At 38.1% G+C, this 12,148-nt stretch overlaps 1 protein-coding gene across 3 annotated transcripts in view; it reads left to right on the top strand.

Annotated features, from left to right (window-relative positions):
• Nucleotides 1-12,148, top strand: part of DIS3L2 (DIS3 like 3'-5' exoribonuclease 2) — a 344,308-nt gene that overhangs the window by 66,905 nt on the left and 265,255 nt on the right. For all 3 annotated transcript variants that reach the window (XM_055345950.1, XM_055345951.1, XM_055345952.1), the window contains one exon: nucleotides 2,964-3,065. In XM_055345950.1, coding sequence (XP_055201925.1) covers nucleotides 2,964-3,065 — 102 coding nt within the window. The remainder of the gene's footprint in view (nucleotides 1-2,963; nucleotides 3,066-12,148) is intronic.

Here is a 12,148-nt window from a genome sequence, read left to right as displayed (position 1 = left end):
GTGGACCTCTTGTTCTGAGCTGCTTTCAAGATTTTCTCTTTGATTCTGAGATTTGCAAGTTTCTCTTCTATATGTTGAGGTGTTGGACTATTTTTATTAACTTTGAGGGGGGTTCTCTGTGTCCCCTGGACTTGAATGTCTGTTTCCTTCCCCAGATTAGGGAATTTCTCTGCTATAATTTGGTCCAATATACCTTCTGTTCCCCCCCTTCCTCTTCTTATGGGATCCCAGTTATTTTAATATTGTTTCACTTTATCATATCACTTATCTCTTGAACTCTCCCCTCATGATCCAGTAATTGTTTATCTTTTTCTCAGCTTTTTTATTCTGCATCATTTTGCCTTCTGTATCACTAATTTTCTCTTCTGCTTCATTTATCCTAGCCATTAGAGCCTCCATTTTTGATTGCATCTCATTAATCGCCTTTTTGATTTTGACTTGATTAGATTTTAGTTCTTTTGTTTCTCCAGAAAGGGATTTTGTAGTGTCTTCTATGCTTTTTTTTTTTCAAGCCCAGCTAGTATCTTTATAATTGTTATTCTGAATTCTAGTTCTGACATCTTACTTATGTCCATACTGATTAGGTCTCTAGCGATCAGTACTGCTTCTTGGTCTCTTTTTCTTTTTTTCAGGTGAGTTTTTCCATTTTGTCATTCTATTCAGAGAATAGATGACTGACAGAACAAAATACTAAAATGGCAACAATGACCCCAGAGAAATATACATTAACCAATTCAGAAGAAAGCCAAAACTGGAAAATAAAAAAATATAATCAGACAGGTGGACAGAACAGAACAATACACTGGATCCTGTGTATATTTTAGTCTCTGTATTAGAAAATTAGAACCCAAAAATGTAAAGAAAGAAAAGCTTATATATGTACAAATATAAAATTAAATACAATGAAAGGATAGAATATAACTGTAAAAATGAAAATTAAAAGACACACACACAGAAAGGGAATATAAACAGATATGTGAACAGAACAGAACAATACACTATATCCTGAGTGTATTTTTTTTGGTTTATTAGAAGAAACTGCATCTCAAAATTGTAAAGAAAGAAAAATTTATATATATGCAAAAATGCTATTTAATATGTTGAAAAGATAGAACGTAACTGAGAAAATAAAAATTTAAAAAAATCTAAAAAAAGTTGATAAATTCATTGTAAAAGGAAAGAGAAAAAAATTAAAATTGAAAGACTAAAGAATTGTGGGAAAAAAACCATGAATTCTATATGCTGTATTCTCCTAGTGCTGGAGGTTTGCAGTTCTCAATGATTAGTCAACTTGGTTTTGGATGAATGTACTTGTTGATCTTCTGGTGGAGGGACCTTTTTGCCTGATTCTTAGGCATCTTTGCCCTGGTGGAATTGTACCGCCCTTGACAGGGGGCCAGGCTAACTAATCTGCTTGGAAGGCAGCTCCACTATATCACCAACGCACTGTTTGGGATTGCTCTATGTGGCTTTTGTTCCCTGAAGGCTTTCCCCTCTGCTTTAGAGGATGAAAGTGAAAATGGTGGCTTCCCAATCTTCCGCTAGGAGCCCCCACTCCTTAATGCCCCCTCAGAGAAAAGCAGCCAATCACTCCTGTCTCTGGTCTCTGTGGTCTGCACTCCATACTCACCCAACCTGTGACTGAGCATTTCTATTTCAGGCATGCAACTTCATTTTGAGTCTCCAAACCCTGGAGATTTCTGCAGCTTGCATCCATGATGCTCCACCTCGGGGAGGGAGGGGGCGGTTCTTGTCGTTGTTCTGCTGCTTGCTGGGTCCCTCTTTGGGCAGCGGTTGCACAGGACATGCTGTGGTTTCTGGTTTATGGCAACCCCGAGCTGAGAGCCCACTCCTGGGTTCACCAATTGCAGCCAGCTTCCCTGCTCAGATGCCTAGGAACTCTGCCACACTTAGGCACCCTCAGTCTTCCTGTGTGACCCCAAAGATCCTGAGACTAAACTGTCCCTAAAGTGGGTTATTTGTAAGCATGTGATTGAGGTTGAAGGTGTCCATGCCTTGTGTTCATGGTGGGGAGTTTACCCTGCTCCTTAGTAGAGAGGTGGAATAGTGTGAGAATGCTTCATGAGTCTCATGTCCCTTTCCTTTTCTTCTTTGCCTTCTACTTAGGTCTCCATAAAAGCAACCACAGTTTGCTTTCTCTGTCATTTTCTTGGCAGGAAGAGTATAATTTTGCTGGTTTCTTCCTTAGAGAACTCAAATCCTGGAGCTAGTTGCTGTTCTTGTCTTCAGTTGGTGTTCTTGGGGGATTATATTTTGTTCTTCTGTTTTCTTGCAAACCTTCTGTGTTTTACCCTTCTTTGATACTTAAAAATCAGTGTACAAAAGGTATCATCATGCTTTATTTTATTTAAAACAAGAAAGGATAACTTACTCCTTTCTCATTTCAGTTATGGAAACATGTAATCTCAGTTTTTTGCTTTATATATTTTTGTTTGTTTTTGGTCTGCTTGTAGGAGATTTTCTCTTATGTTTTTGAAATTTTTAAAAATATTCTCTCTGTGTGTATCTCATGAATAAATAAATAAAAATCTTTAAAATAAAAAATAAAAAAAATATTCTGTTAACCTGCTCTTTTGTGTTCATTCCCATTTCTATAAGGCCCAAAGAGACTGATTGCCCTCTCTTGTTGAATTAGTGGACAGATTGTAGAATCTACAGTTTTTACACCGAGGAAATAGGGATGCCTGGGTGGCTTAGCAGTTTAGCGCCTGCATTTGGCCCAGGGCATGATCCTGAAGTCCCGAGATCGAGTTCCGCATTGGGCTCCCTGCATGGAGCCTGCTTCTCCCTCTGCCTGTATCTCTGCCTCTCTCTTTCTCTCTCTCTCTCTCTCTCTCTCTGTCTTTCCCTCATGAATAAATAAAATCTTTACAAAAAAAAAAGGGGAAATAATTTTTGGTTCCAGGCCTTGGTAAACTGGCTATTTTCTCTCTTCAACCTAGGATGGTGATCGAGACATTTTTATCGATGGGGTTGTTGCTCGTAATAGAGCCTTGAATGGGGATCTGGTGGTCGTGAAGCTCCTTCCAGAGGAACAGTGGAAGGTGAGTTAAATTTTCCTTTTCTAATAATAGATGACTCAGGGCCTTTTTATTCTGTGGTGCATCCATGAAACATCATAAACTGGAGTAGTCATGGACTGCTGAGGTCCTGTGGTTGCCTCAGAAGTAGGCCATGCAATGCTTAGAACTTAGAAGCATCTGGCTGGCAGACATCTAATGATTTGAGTTGTTCTCCTCACTCCCTCCCTGTGATCTGTCTTCCCTGTCATATGCCTTGCACTGATTTCTGATAATTTTTAGGATAGAAGAAAAGCTTGCAGGGCACATTCAAACTATATGTAATATTTCCTCACATTAATGGTGGGCAAACTAGAAGGACAAAGCCATAGGCATGGTGGCAGTGTTTGCACATTCTTGCTGCCTCTATGGGAAAATTCAGCCAACACATACCTAGTTCTGTAAGTTACAGTTTGGTGATTGGGCTTCCCTTGGCAGAAAAAAATAGACTCTGTCTTTTTATAAAACAGAGATCGGTGGCAGACGAAAATGTTTTTAACATGAGAATATGCTGGGTTTCAGTCTCCATATATGTTTGTCAATTGAAAAGAAAGATGTGGTTTTTGACTGTTGTTTTAAATAAAGGTTGGGCACTGGAAAGATTCATAGTAGCAGTTTCTTTGAATTTTCATGTAGAACTGGCAACTTGTGTGTCCAAGTCTAGATTTTTCTTTATAGCATTTCTTCATTTCTTTTATTTTATTTGGCTCAATTCACTGGTATTGAGGAATATAGTGTTGTCTTCAGTGAGTGGTACTATAGGATTAATAGAGTGAGCTTTTAGGCTAGGCTCCTTGGGTTTGAATTCCATTTCTGCCACTTACCTGTAAAACCTCAGTTGAATTATATAACCTCTCTGTGCCTCAAATACCTCACCTGTAAAATGGAATAATTACAGTACCTACTTTATAGGTTTGTCATGAAGATTAAATGAGAATACATGTAAAAATCTTAGAATGGTGCCTGACCCATGGTAGCAGCTCAAGCAATGTCAGTTTTTATTGTTAGCTTTTATAGAAATGGGGAAAATACTACCTTATCTCAGAGCTTTGTCCAGATGTAAATTTGTTTTTATCTGATAAAGCTAGAGTAACTGAGTTAGACCTATGTGCCAGGGATTTGTAGGGTGTAGGGATGTTAATAATGATCAAGATAGACATCACTCTTGCCCTCATGGAGCTTTTAGTCTGAGGGAGTGCATGTAGGAAGAGACAGATACTAATCACACACAGATTTAAAGATAATTATTATTAATGCCATGAAGTTAAGTACAGAGTGTTTTATGAATCAATTTCTAGCCTCAATTCCCCCAGTGCACCCCCAGTTGCTTACAGTTGTGGTTATATCCTCCCTTGATTCTGAAAAGTGCAGCTAAGGATTGGTTCCAGGTCCTAGGAATGTTTATTGATTTAGGCTATTTACTCTTTTCTGGAAAGCAGCATCTAGCACAGTGTTGATGAGATCTAAGAAGATAAGAGGAGTACATTAGGGCCTGGTCAAACTAAAGAGGTATCCCTAGAAGTCATTTGAGGGAGTAAAGAGGCAGAATTAGAGTGAAGATGATCCAAAGAAGGAACAAGAAAGATGGTGGTTTCCTTTAACTTAAGGAGTGAGAATGGGTAGAATAGAAAAAAATAGAAGAGTAATTACAAATTGATGATTCTAGAGCTGACCAGAGCAGGTGCAAGGTGTTGACAGGTTGAAGAATAATAGAGAGCATATATTACAGCACCTGTTGAGCTCTGCAGAGGTGAATGAGGTTGATTCTAAAAGAGCAAGGCTGGAGCACTTGGGAGCTCGGTTGTGTCTGACTCCTGCTCAGGTCATGATCCTGGGGGCCTGCTCAGCAGGGAATCTGCTTCACCTTCTCCCTCTGCCCTTCTCCCCACTTGTGCACACTTTCTCTCAGATGGATAGATAAAACCTTTGGAAAAAAAAAAGAGCAAGGTCAAGTTGCCTGGCATCCTTCCTACCTTGGCTATGGCAGGGGATGGCTAAAAAACCCAAACATATCAATAAACAAATCAGTTACATTATTTTCCTTATTCTTCACTCCATTTGTATTTAAGACCAGCAAGCACAGCCTTTTCTGGTATTGTCAGATGCACCCTAGCTTTGGACAGAAAGATGAGGGTAGTTTGGAGGTGAAGGTGTTTGTTGTCAAGTTGTAGAAGGACAGTGTAAGACTTGGGCATTCTTATTTCTGCTTTGGTGCCTTTGCTTCTAGACAAAAACCTATACCTCCTTTGAGACTTAACACAGCAAAGTTGTGTTTTTTCCCAAGAGGCCTAAGTTTGTGATTTTGTAATTGCTAGGTCACTGGAACTAGTTAAGTAGATAAAAATTTACTGAAATTCTTGTAGTGTTCCCACAGTCAATATTACACATTGACATAGCTTGTTGTTGTTCTATTTTACAGTTAATATCTAAAGGCAGAAGAGATTGAGGGCCAGATGGGAGTTTTAAGCCAGGGAGTGATATGGTCTTATTTAGCCAAAAATCACTCTGGCTGCTATTTGGAGATTGGAATGCAGTGGGGGCAGTTATGCATTGGCATGACTAGTCAGGAGGCATATACTGGGTCATGATAGTATAGATGGAGAGAAGTAGGGATACATTTTGTGAGTAGAGCTGATGGGACTTGAATATGGATATGAGGAGTAGGGTGAGTGAAAGGGAGGAATCAAGGATTAAGATTCTAGTTTAAGCAAAATGAGTATGATATCATTAATTAAAATGAGGAATAGTAGGGAAGAACATGTTTGGGTGCAAAAATTATGAGTTCTGCTTGGCTATGTTAAGTTTTAATTTCTTTTCAGACATGTTAATAGAGATGCTGAGAATATATGGAGGCCTAGATGGTTCATTACTCATAAATTCTACTAAACATTTAAGGAAGAAATAATCCCAAGTCTACACAAATGCTTTCAGAAAATGCAAGAGGAGGAAATCTTTTTCAACTCCTCCTATGAAGGCAGCATTGCCTTAATATCAAAAGTAGGAAAAGACATTAGAAGAAAGCTATAGGCCAGTACTCCTCACAAAGATAGTTTAAAAAGTCCTCAACAAATTTTAGCAAATAAAATCCAGCAACATATTATATTAAAAGGATAACACAACATGGGAAAATGGGGTTTATCTCAAGAATGCAAAGTTTAATATTTGAAAAGCAATCTGCTGTAATTCACTGTATTAACTGACTAATAATAACACTATATTTCAGTCAAGTGTCGTCATTTTAATAGATGCAGAAAATGTGACTGACAAAAGTCCACAATCATTCATAATAAAAACAGCAAATAGAAATAAAAGATTCCTCAGTCTGGCAAAGCACATCTAGGAGATATTTATAACTAACACCATTCTTAGTAAGGTGAAGGACTAAGTGGTTTTCCTTCAATATTGGGAATGGGGTAAAAATGTCCCTTCTCATCCCTGGATATTCTAGCCAGTACAATAAGGCAATAGAAAAAAAAAAAAGCATTCAGATTGGAAAGGAAGAGGTAAAACTGTCTTTATTCTTAGACCATACGATTTTCTAAGACCATATGATAATCCTAAGGAATCTACTAGAATCCTAGGAATCTACTGCTAGAACTAATAAGTGAGATTAGCAAGGTTGAAGGACAGAAGTTTGATATAAAAAAAAATCAATTGTACTTCTACATATTAGCAAAGAGAAATTGGAAATTAAAAACATTAAAGTATCTTTTTAGTAGAATCAAAATTATGATATACTTAGGGAAAAATTTGACCAAAGATGTGTAAGACATGCACACTATAACTGCAAACCTCCTGGGAAAAATTACATAAGACCTCAATAAATGGTGAGAAATACCATGCTCATGATTTTAAAAATTTTTTATTATTTTTAAAAGATTCTATATATTTATTCATGAGAGACACAGAGAGAGAGGCAAAGATATAGGCAGAGGGAGAGGTAGGCTCCCTGCAGGGAGCCTGATGCGGGACTCAATCCCAAGACCCCAGGATCACTCCCTGAGCCAAAGGCAGGCACTCAACCACTGAGCCACCCAGGCGTCCCCATGCTCATGAATTAAAAGACTCAGTATTGTTAAGATGACAGTTCTGTTCAGATTGATCTATATATTAAGCCCAGTCCCAAAGAAAATAATAGCAGACTTCTTTATAGAAATTAACAAACTGATTTTAAGATTTATATAATTATGCAAAGGCCTTAGGATAACCAAAACAAAGAACAAAATTGGAGGCTGCATATTACCTGATTTCAAGACTTACTATAAAGCCCTGGTAATCAAGACTGTGTGGTAATGTTAAGATAGACGTATAGATCAATGGAAGAGTAGAGACTCCTATACGGACCCAGGCATGTATGGTTAATTGATTTTCTACAAAGGTGCCAATGTAATTCAGTGGAGGAAAAGATGTTTTTAAATATGTGCTATTTCAATTGTGCAGCCATATGAAAAATAAAACTTTGACCCTTACTTTGTACAGTATATGGAAATTAACTTGAAATAGATTGTAGATATTTTGAATTTCTATAAGAAAAAGAGGGAAAAATTTTAGTGATCTTAGATTTGACAAATATTTCTTAAATATGAAACATAAAAGAAAAGTCAATAAATTTGACTTGGGCAAAATTGTAAACTTTTGCTCTTCATTAAACACTTGCAAAAAGGCAAGCCACAGACTAGGAGAAAATATTTGCAAAACATTTATCTGACCAAAGACTTTTATCTAGACCATAAAGAACTCTTTTAATTCAGTAACAGACAGCCTATTTAAAAACTGTATTAAAGATTTGAAGAGATACTTAGTAAATGAGATATATGGATGGCAAATAAGTGTAGGAAAAGACACTTGATGTAATCAGTCATTAAGGAAATACAAATTAAAAGCACAAGATAGAACTATTAAAATTGCTAGAATGGCAAACGTTCAAAATATTAACCAAAACCATTGTTGGCAAGGATACAGAGCAACTAGAACCCTCATACACTGCTGGGGGGAATATAAAATGGTACAGTCACTTTGGAGCACAGTTTGGCAATTTCTTAAAAAGTTAAGCACACACCTGACATGATCCATCCCTTCTAGTCCTGTATATTTACATTAGGGAAATGAAGGCATTTGTCAGCATGAAGACTTATATAGTCATTCAAAGCCACTTTTTTTTTGAATAGCCCCAAACTGGAAATAACACACATGTCCATCAGCATGAAAACCAATTTTCCTATACCTATTCAACAAATACAACTCAGCAGTTAAAAAAGAGAAATCAATGGACTGTTGATACATGCAACAACATGGATAATCTCAAAATAAATTATGATGAATGAAAGAAGCTAAGCAAAAAAGAATATACTCTGAGAGTCCATTTACATAAAACTTTAGAAAATGCAAACTGATTTGTATGGAGAAAAGGCAAATCAGTGGATGCCTGGGGCAAGAGTAGGAGAGATGGATTACCAAGGGATCCCAAGGGAGCTTTGGGGGTGATGGACATGTTTATTATCTTGATGGGATAATTTCATAATTGTGTCTGTAAGTCAAGACCAACCAGTTTGTGCCCTTTAAATATATGCAGTTTGTTATATATCAGTAAAGCCACAAAAATTACCAAAAATGAAGAAATGAAACAAGATGTTTGGACAAATGAACCTGAAGCTCCAAGGAAAGATTGAAGCTAGAGATGTCAGTTTGGAAGTCTTCAGTATATGTGTGGTGTTAAAGTCGTGCTAGTGGATGAGATCACCTAGAGAGTGTAGCTAAAGAAAAAAAGGCTGAGTATTGAGTTCTTGGGCAAGCCAGCATTTAGAGATAAGCTGAGGAGACCATGGAGAAACTCATGCCCCTGCATCAAGGGGTATGAATGATGCTGGTTAAATTCCATCTATGTCTAAAGTGGAAATCAATGAAATTGAAAACGGAAAAGAAAATGTTGGTTCTATGATAAAATCAGTAAATCGATAAACCTCTCGTACAACTGACAAAAATAAAAAAGGCGTAAGTCACCAATATCAGGAATGAAATAGGGGATATCATGTATTACAAGCATTAAAAAGATAACATTTGTAAAACAAAACAAAAATGTCAGTGCTGCCTGGTTTAGAGAAAAGGCTGATGGATTCTGAGGGTATAGAGAGTCAGAGGTCCAGTGAAACAGGTGTCAACAAACTCAGGCTTTTCATAATCCATATGATGTGTTCAAATCTAGGAAGGCATTTTTTAATCTACTAGATCCTGAGCCCTCTCTTTATTGATAACATCCCCTTAAGCAGGGATTGGTATGGATAGAGAGGCCTAGACTGACAAGGAGGACGCTTTCCTTTGAGTTACTAGTAATAGATTAGGGGAAATGACCCAGAGACTGCCTTGGTGTGTGCATAGGCCGTCTTCAGCTTTCAGAAGATTTGAAGTGTAGAGGATGGCCCGGGGTTCCTTGCTTATTCCTTTTCTGTGGAGCTCCTAGGGTCTTCACAGTGGCTGCCTGAAAATTGCTTTTTATATTAGCAACCACACTAGGTATGTCTCTTAGGCCTTGTTAGTTAGAGTAAGTATTTCACAGCTTCCCATTCTGGAGCAGGGAGCCTTGTTGGCTGCAGCCCACCTGTGACAGTTGTTGGTGACAGGGTCAAACTAGAGAGAAGAGAATATTCAGACTGTCCTCAAGCATCCCTGACATGTAGAATATAAACATCTCAAAGCATACTGGTCAATTGTATTACAGGTTTGTTAGTACAAAAGCATATTGTTATCAGAGGAATCTGTAGTCAATGGTGTGAGCAAATGTGAATTAATTGGATTATTCATCTTTGCTTCTTTATGCTTGTTGTGCTCACCCCTTTTGGGTATGTAAACTACAGGGCCTTTGGGGTTTTAGAAAAAACAACAATTCTTTTAGCTGTAGTAGTAAATAGTCAATTTCTTTCACAGCATGTTTTTTTTTGGCAAAATAGCTGTGAAAGAATCAAGCTGTGAGGCAATCATAAACAATAATTTGCTCTTATATAACAATTTTAATTTTAGAATTCTTCCACATTTGTAGTATATATATGTAGTTTTTATTACAGATGTCTAATGAAGGATAGTTGAGGGGCAAAATATAGTCTTCACTTTGCCAATTGGGACATTAAGTGACTTGAGAGCTTGGAGCTTTTAGCAGGATCAGGGAGTGGAATCCAGATCTCATGACTTTTAGCTTATGGCTCTTCTGGGTTCTTTTTCTTTTTTTTTTTCTCCAATGTGTGTGTGTGTGTGTGTGTGTGTGTGTGTGTGTGTGCGCACACAGCACGCATTTTTCTAGACTGAGGGTCTGTTGTTTTCCTCAGGTTTTCAAAGTGAGGGAAACATGTCCTCTAAATGGTTAGGAGCCATTTCACGGATTCTGATGATTCTGCCTGGAACTGTGCAGGGTACTGAGTGGCTTCTGATCCTCCTCCCATCCGGTTCCATGCTTGATGATGGAGGTACTGTTTGGAAAGGGTCACAGGCTTTGCTGTTAAGGAGCTCGTTGGCTGGATGGGATGAGGATGGAAACGATTGTAGTATGGTTTGCAAAACAGCAAGAGAAATACATGTTTGTTATGGGAGTACTACACTCTGAGAGAACTGGGGAAGGTTTCATCAAGGAGGTTACATTTGTAGTGAGGTTTGAGGGGTGGGAATGGAGAAGAGAGGTTTGGTTTTGTTTTAGAATAAAAATGACTTGGTTGAGAACAATTTGGCAATAGAGGAATTGTGAACATTTCGAGTTTCAGGGAGGAGTATGTGGAGTAAGGCTGTCCCTGCCGGGCCATTGGCTGAGTGCTGCGACCCTTCTCCCAGCTCTCCCAGACATTGGTAAAGAAAAACAGTTCTCAAGCTCCTGCCCTCCAGGGAGACAAACAGCCTTGGCCCCTTTTGCAGAAGCCCATGGATACTGTTCTTTGCTCTATAAATGCCCAAGCATTTATGCTCTTCCCTTTGTGATTTATCTGATCTTCACCCTGCCTCTTACATTCTTTCTTCTTCCTTTTCTTTCCATTGCCCCATCAAGTTCATCTCCCATAATCATTAAAGAACTTTGTCCTTCATTTTTTTATTAACTATAGTAAGATTATCCTATTATTTTCCTTCTCTTAATATTCCAGTATAGTATATCACAGATAAGCATATATAAACCCTGTGGATGCTGGACAATTCCTAACTTTTTAGTGCTTACTGGGTGCCATGAAACTGTATTTAGTGCCTCACACCATTCTTTAGTCTGCTGTCGTCTCTATCTCAATTTTATAAACGAGAAACCCAAGTCTTACCTTATACATTTTACTTATTTAGGGAATATATAATTAGGGAATGACAGAGTTGGGATTCAGATTCACATCTTCTTATTTCATGATCTCATTGATATTTGTTATTTCAGAGATATAAAGAAGAGAGTTAATGGATCTATAGATAGATATTGTCAGGTATCATAAAAATCAGCATAAATCCAGGAAATTTTAATATATGCCTAAGCATTAGGTAGTATCATGAGTTGCCATCATGGGTAAAAAGGATGATTGTGTCAATTGAAATGACCAAAGGCCTAGTATTAATCCTTAGAAAATAGATAATTTAGGAAAAATTGATTAGAATTCTAGTAGTTTTGGGATCCCTGGGTGGCACAGCGGTTTGGTGCTTGCCTTTGGCCCAGGGCGCGATCCTGGAGACCCGGGATCGAATCCCACATCGGGCTCCCGGTGCATGGAGCCTGCTTCTCCCTCTGCCTGGGTCTCTGCCTCTCTCTCTCTCTCTTTGTGACTATCATAAATAAATAAAAAAAAAAAAGAATTCTAGTAGTTTTATTTTAAGACTAGAGAGGTATAATAGCCTCTCAGGGCATTATTGAAGGCAGGTGTTGGGAATGTGTCATAACCTTGCCAGACATCTGCTTTAGATAGTGCATCAGATACTGAGAGAGCTGATCTAAATATAACGTTTAATCAAGAGCTACGGCCTGTAGAACAAGAGGTCACAGACTCAGCTGTCATCCTGACCCAGCTGTAGATCACAGATTTGTGGGGCATATGACACAGGTATTCAAAAGGCAGGTAGGCACT

The sequence above is a fragment of the Nyctereutes procyonoides genome, unplaced genomic scaffold, assembly GCF_905146905.1.
Source record: "Nyctereutes procyonoides isolate TBG_1078 unplaced genomic scaffold, NYPRO_anot_genome, whole genome shotgun sequence".
NCBI classification, from domain to species: Eukaryota; Metazoa; Chordata; class Mammalia; order Carnivora; family Canidae; genus Nyctereutes; species Nyctereutes procyonoides.
Note: the sequence above shows the minus strand (reverse complement) of the source record. Positions and strands in the feature narration are given on the sequence as shown.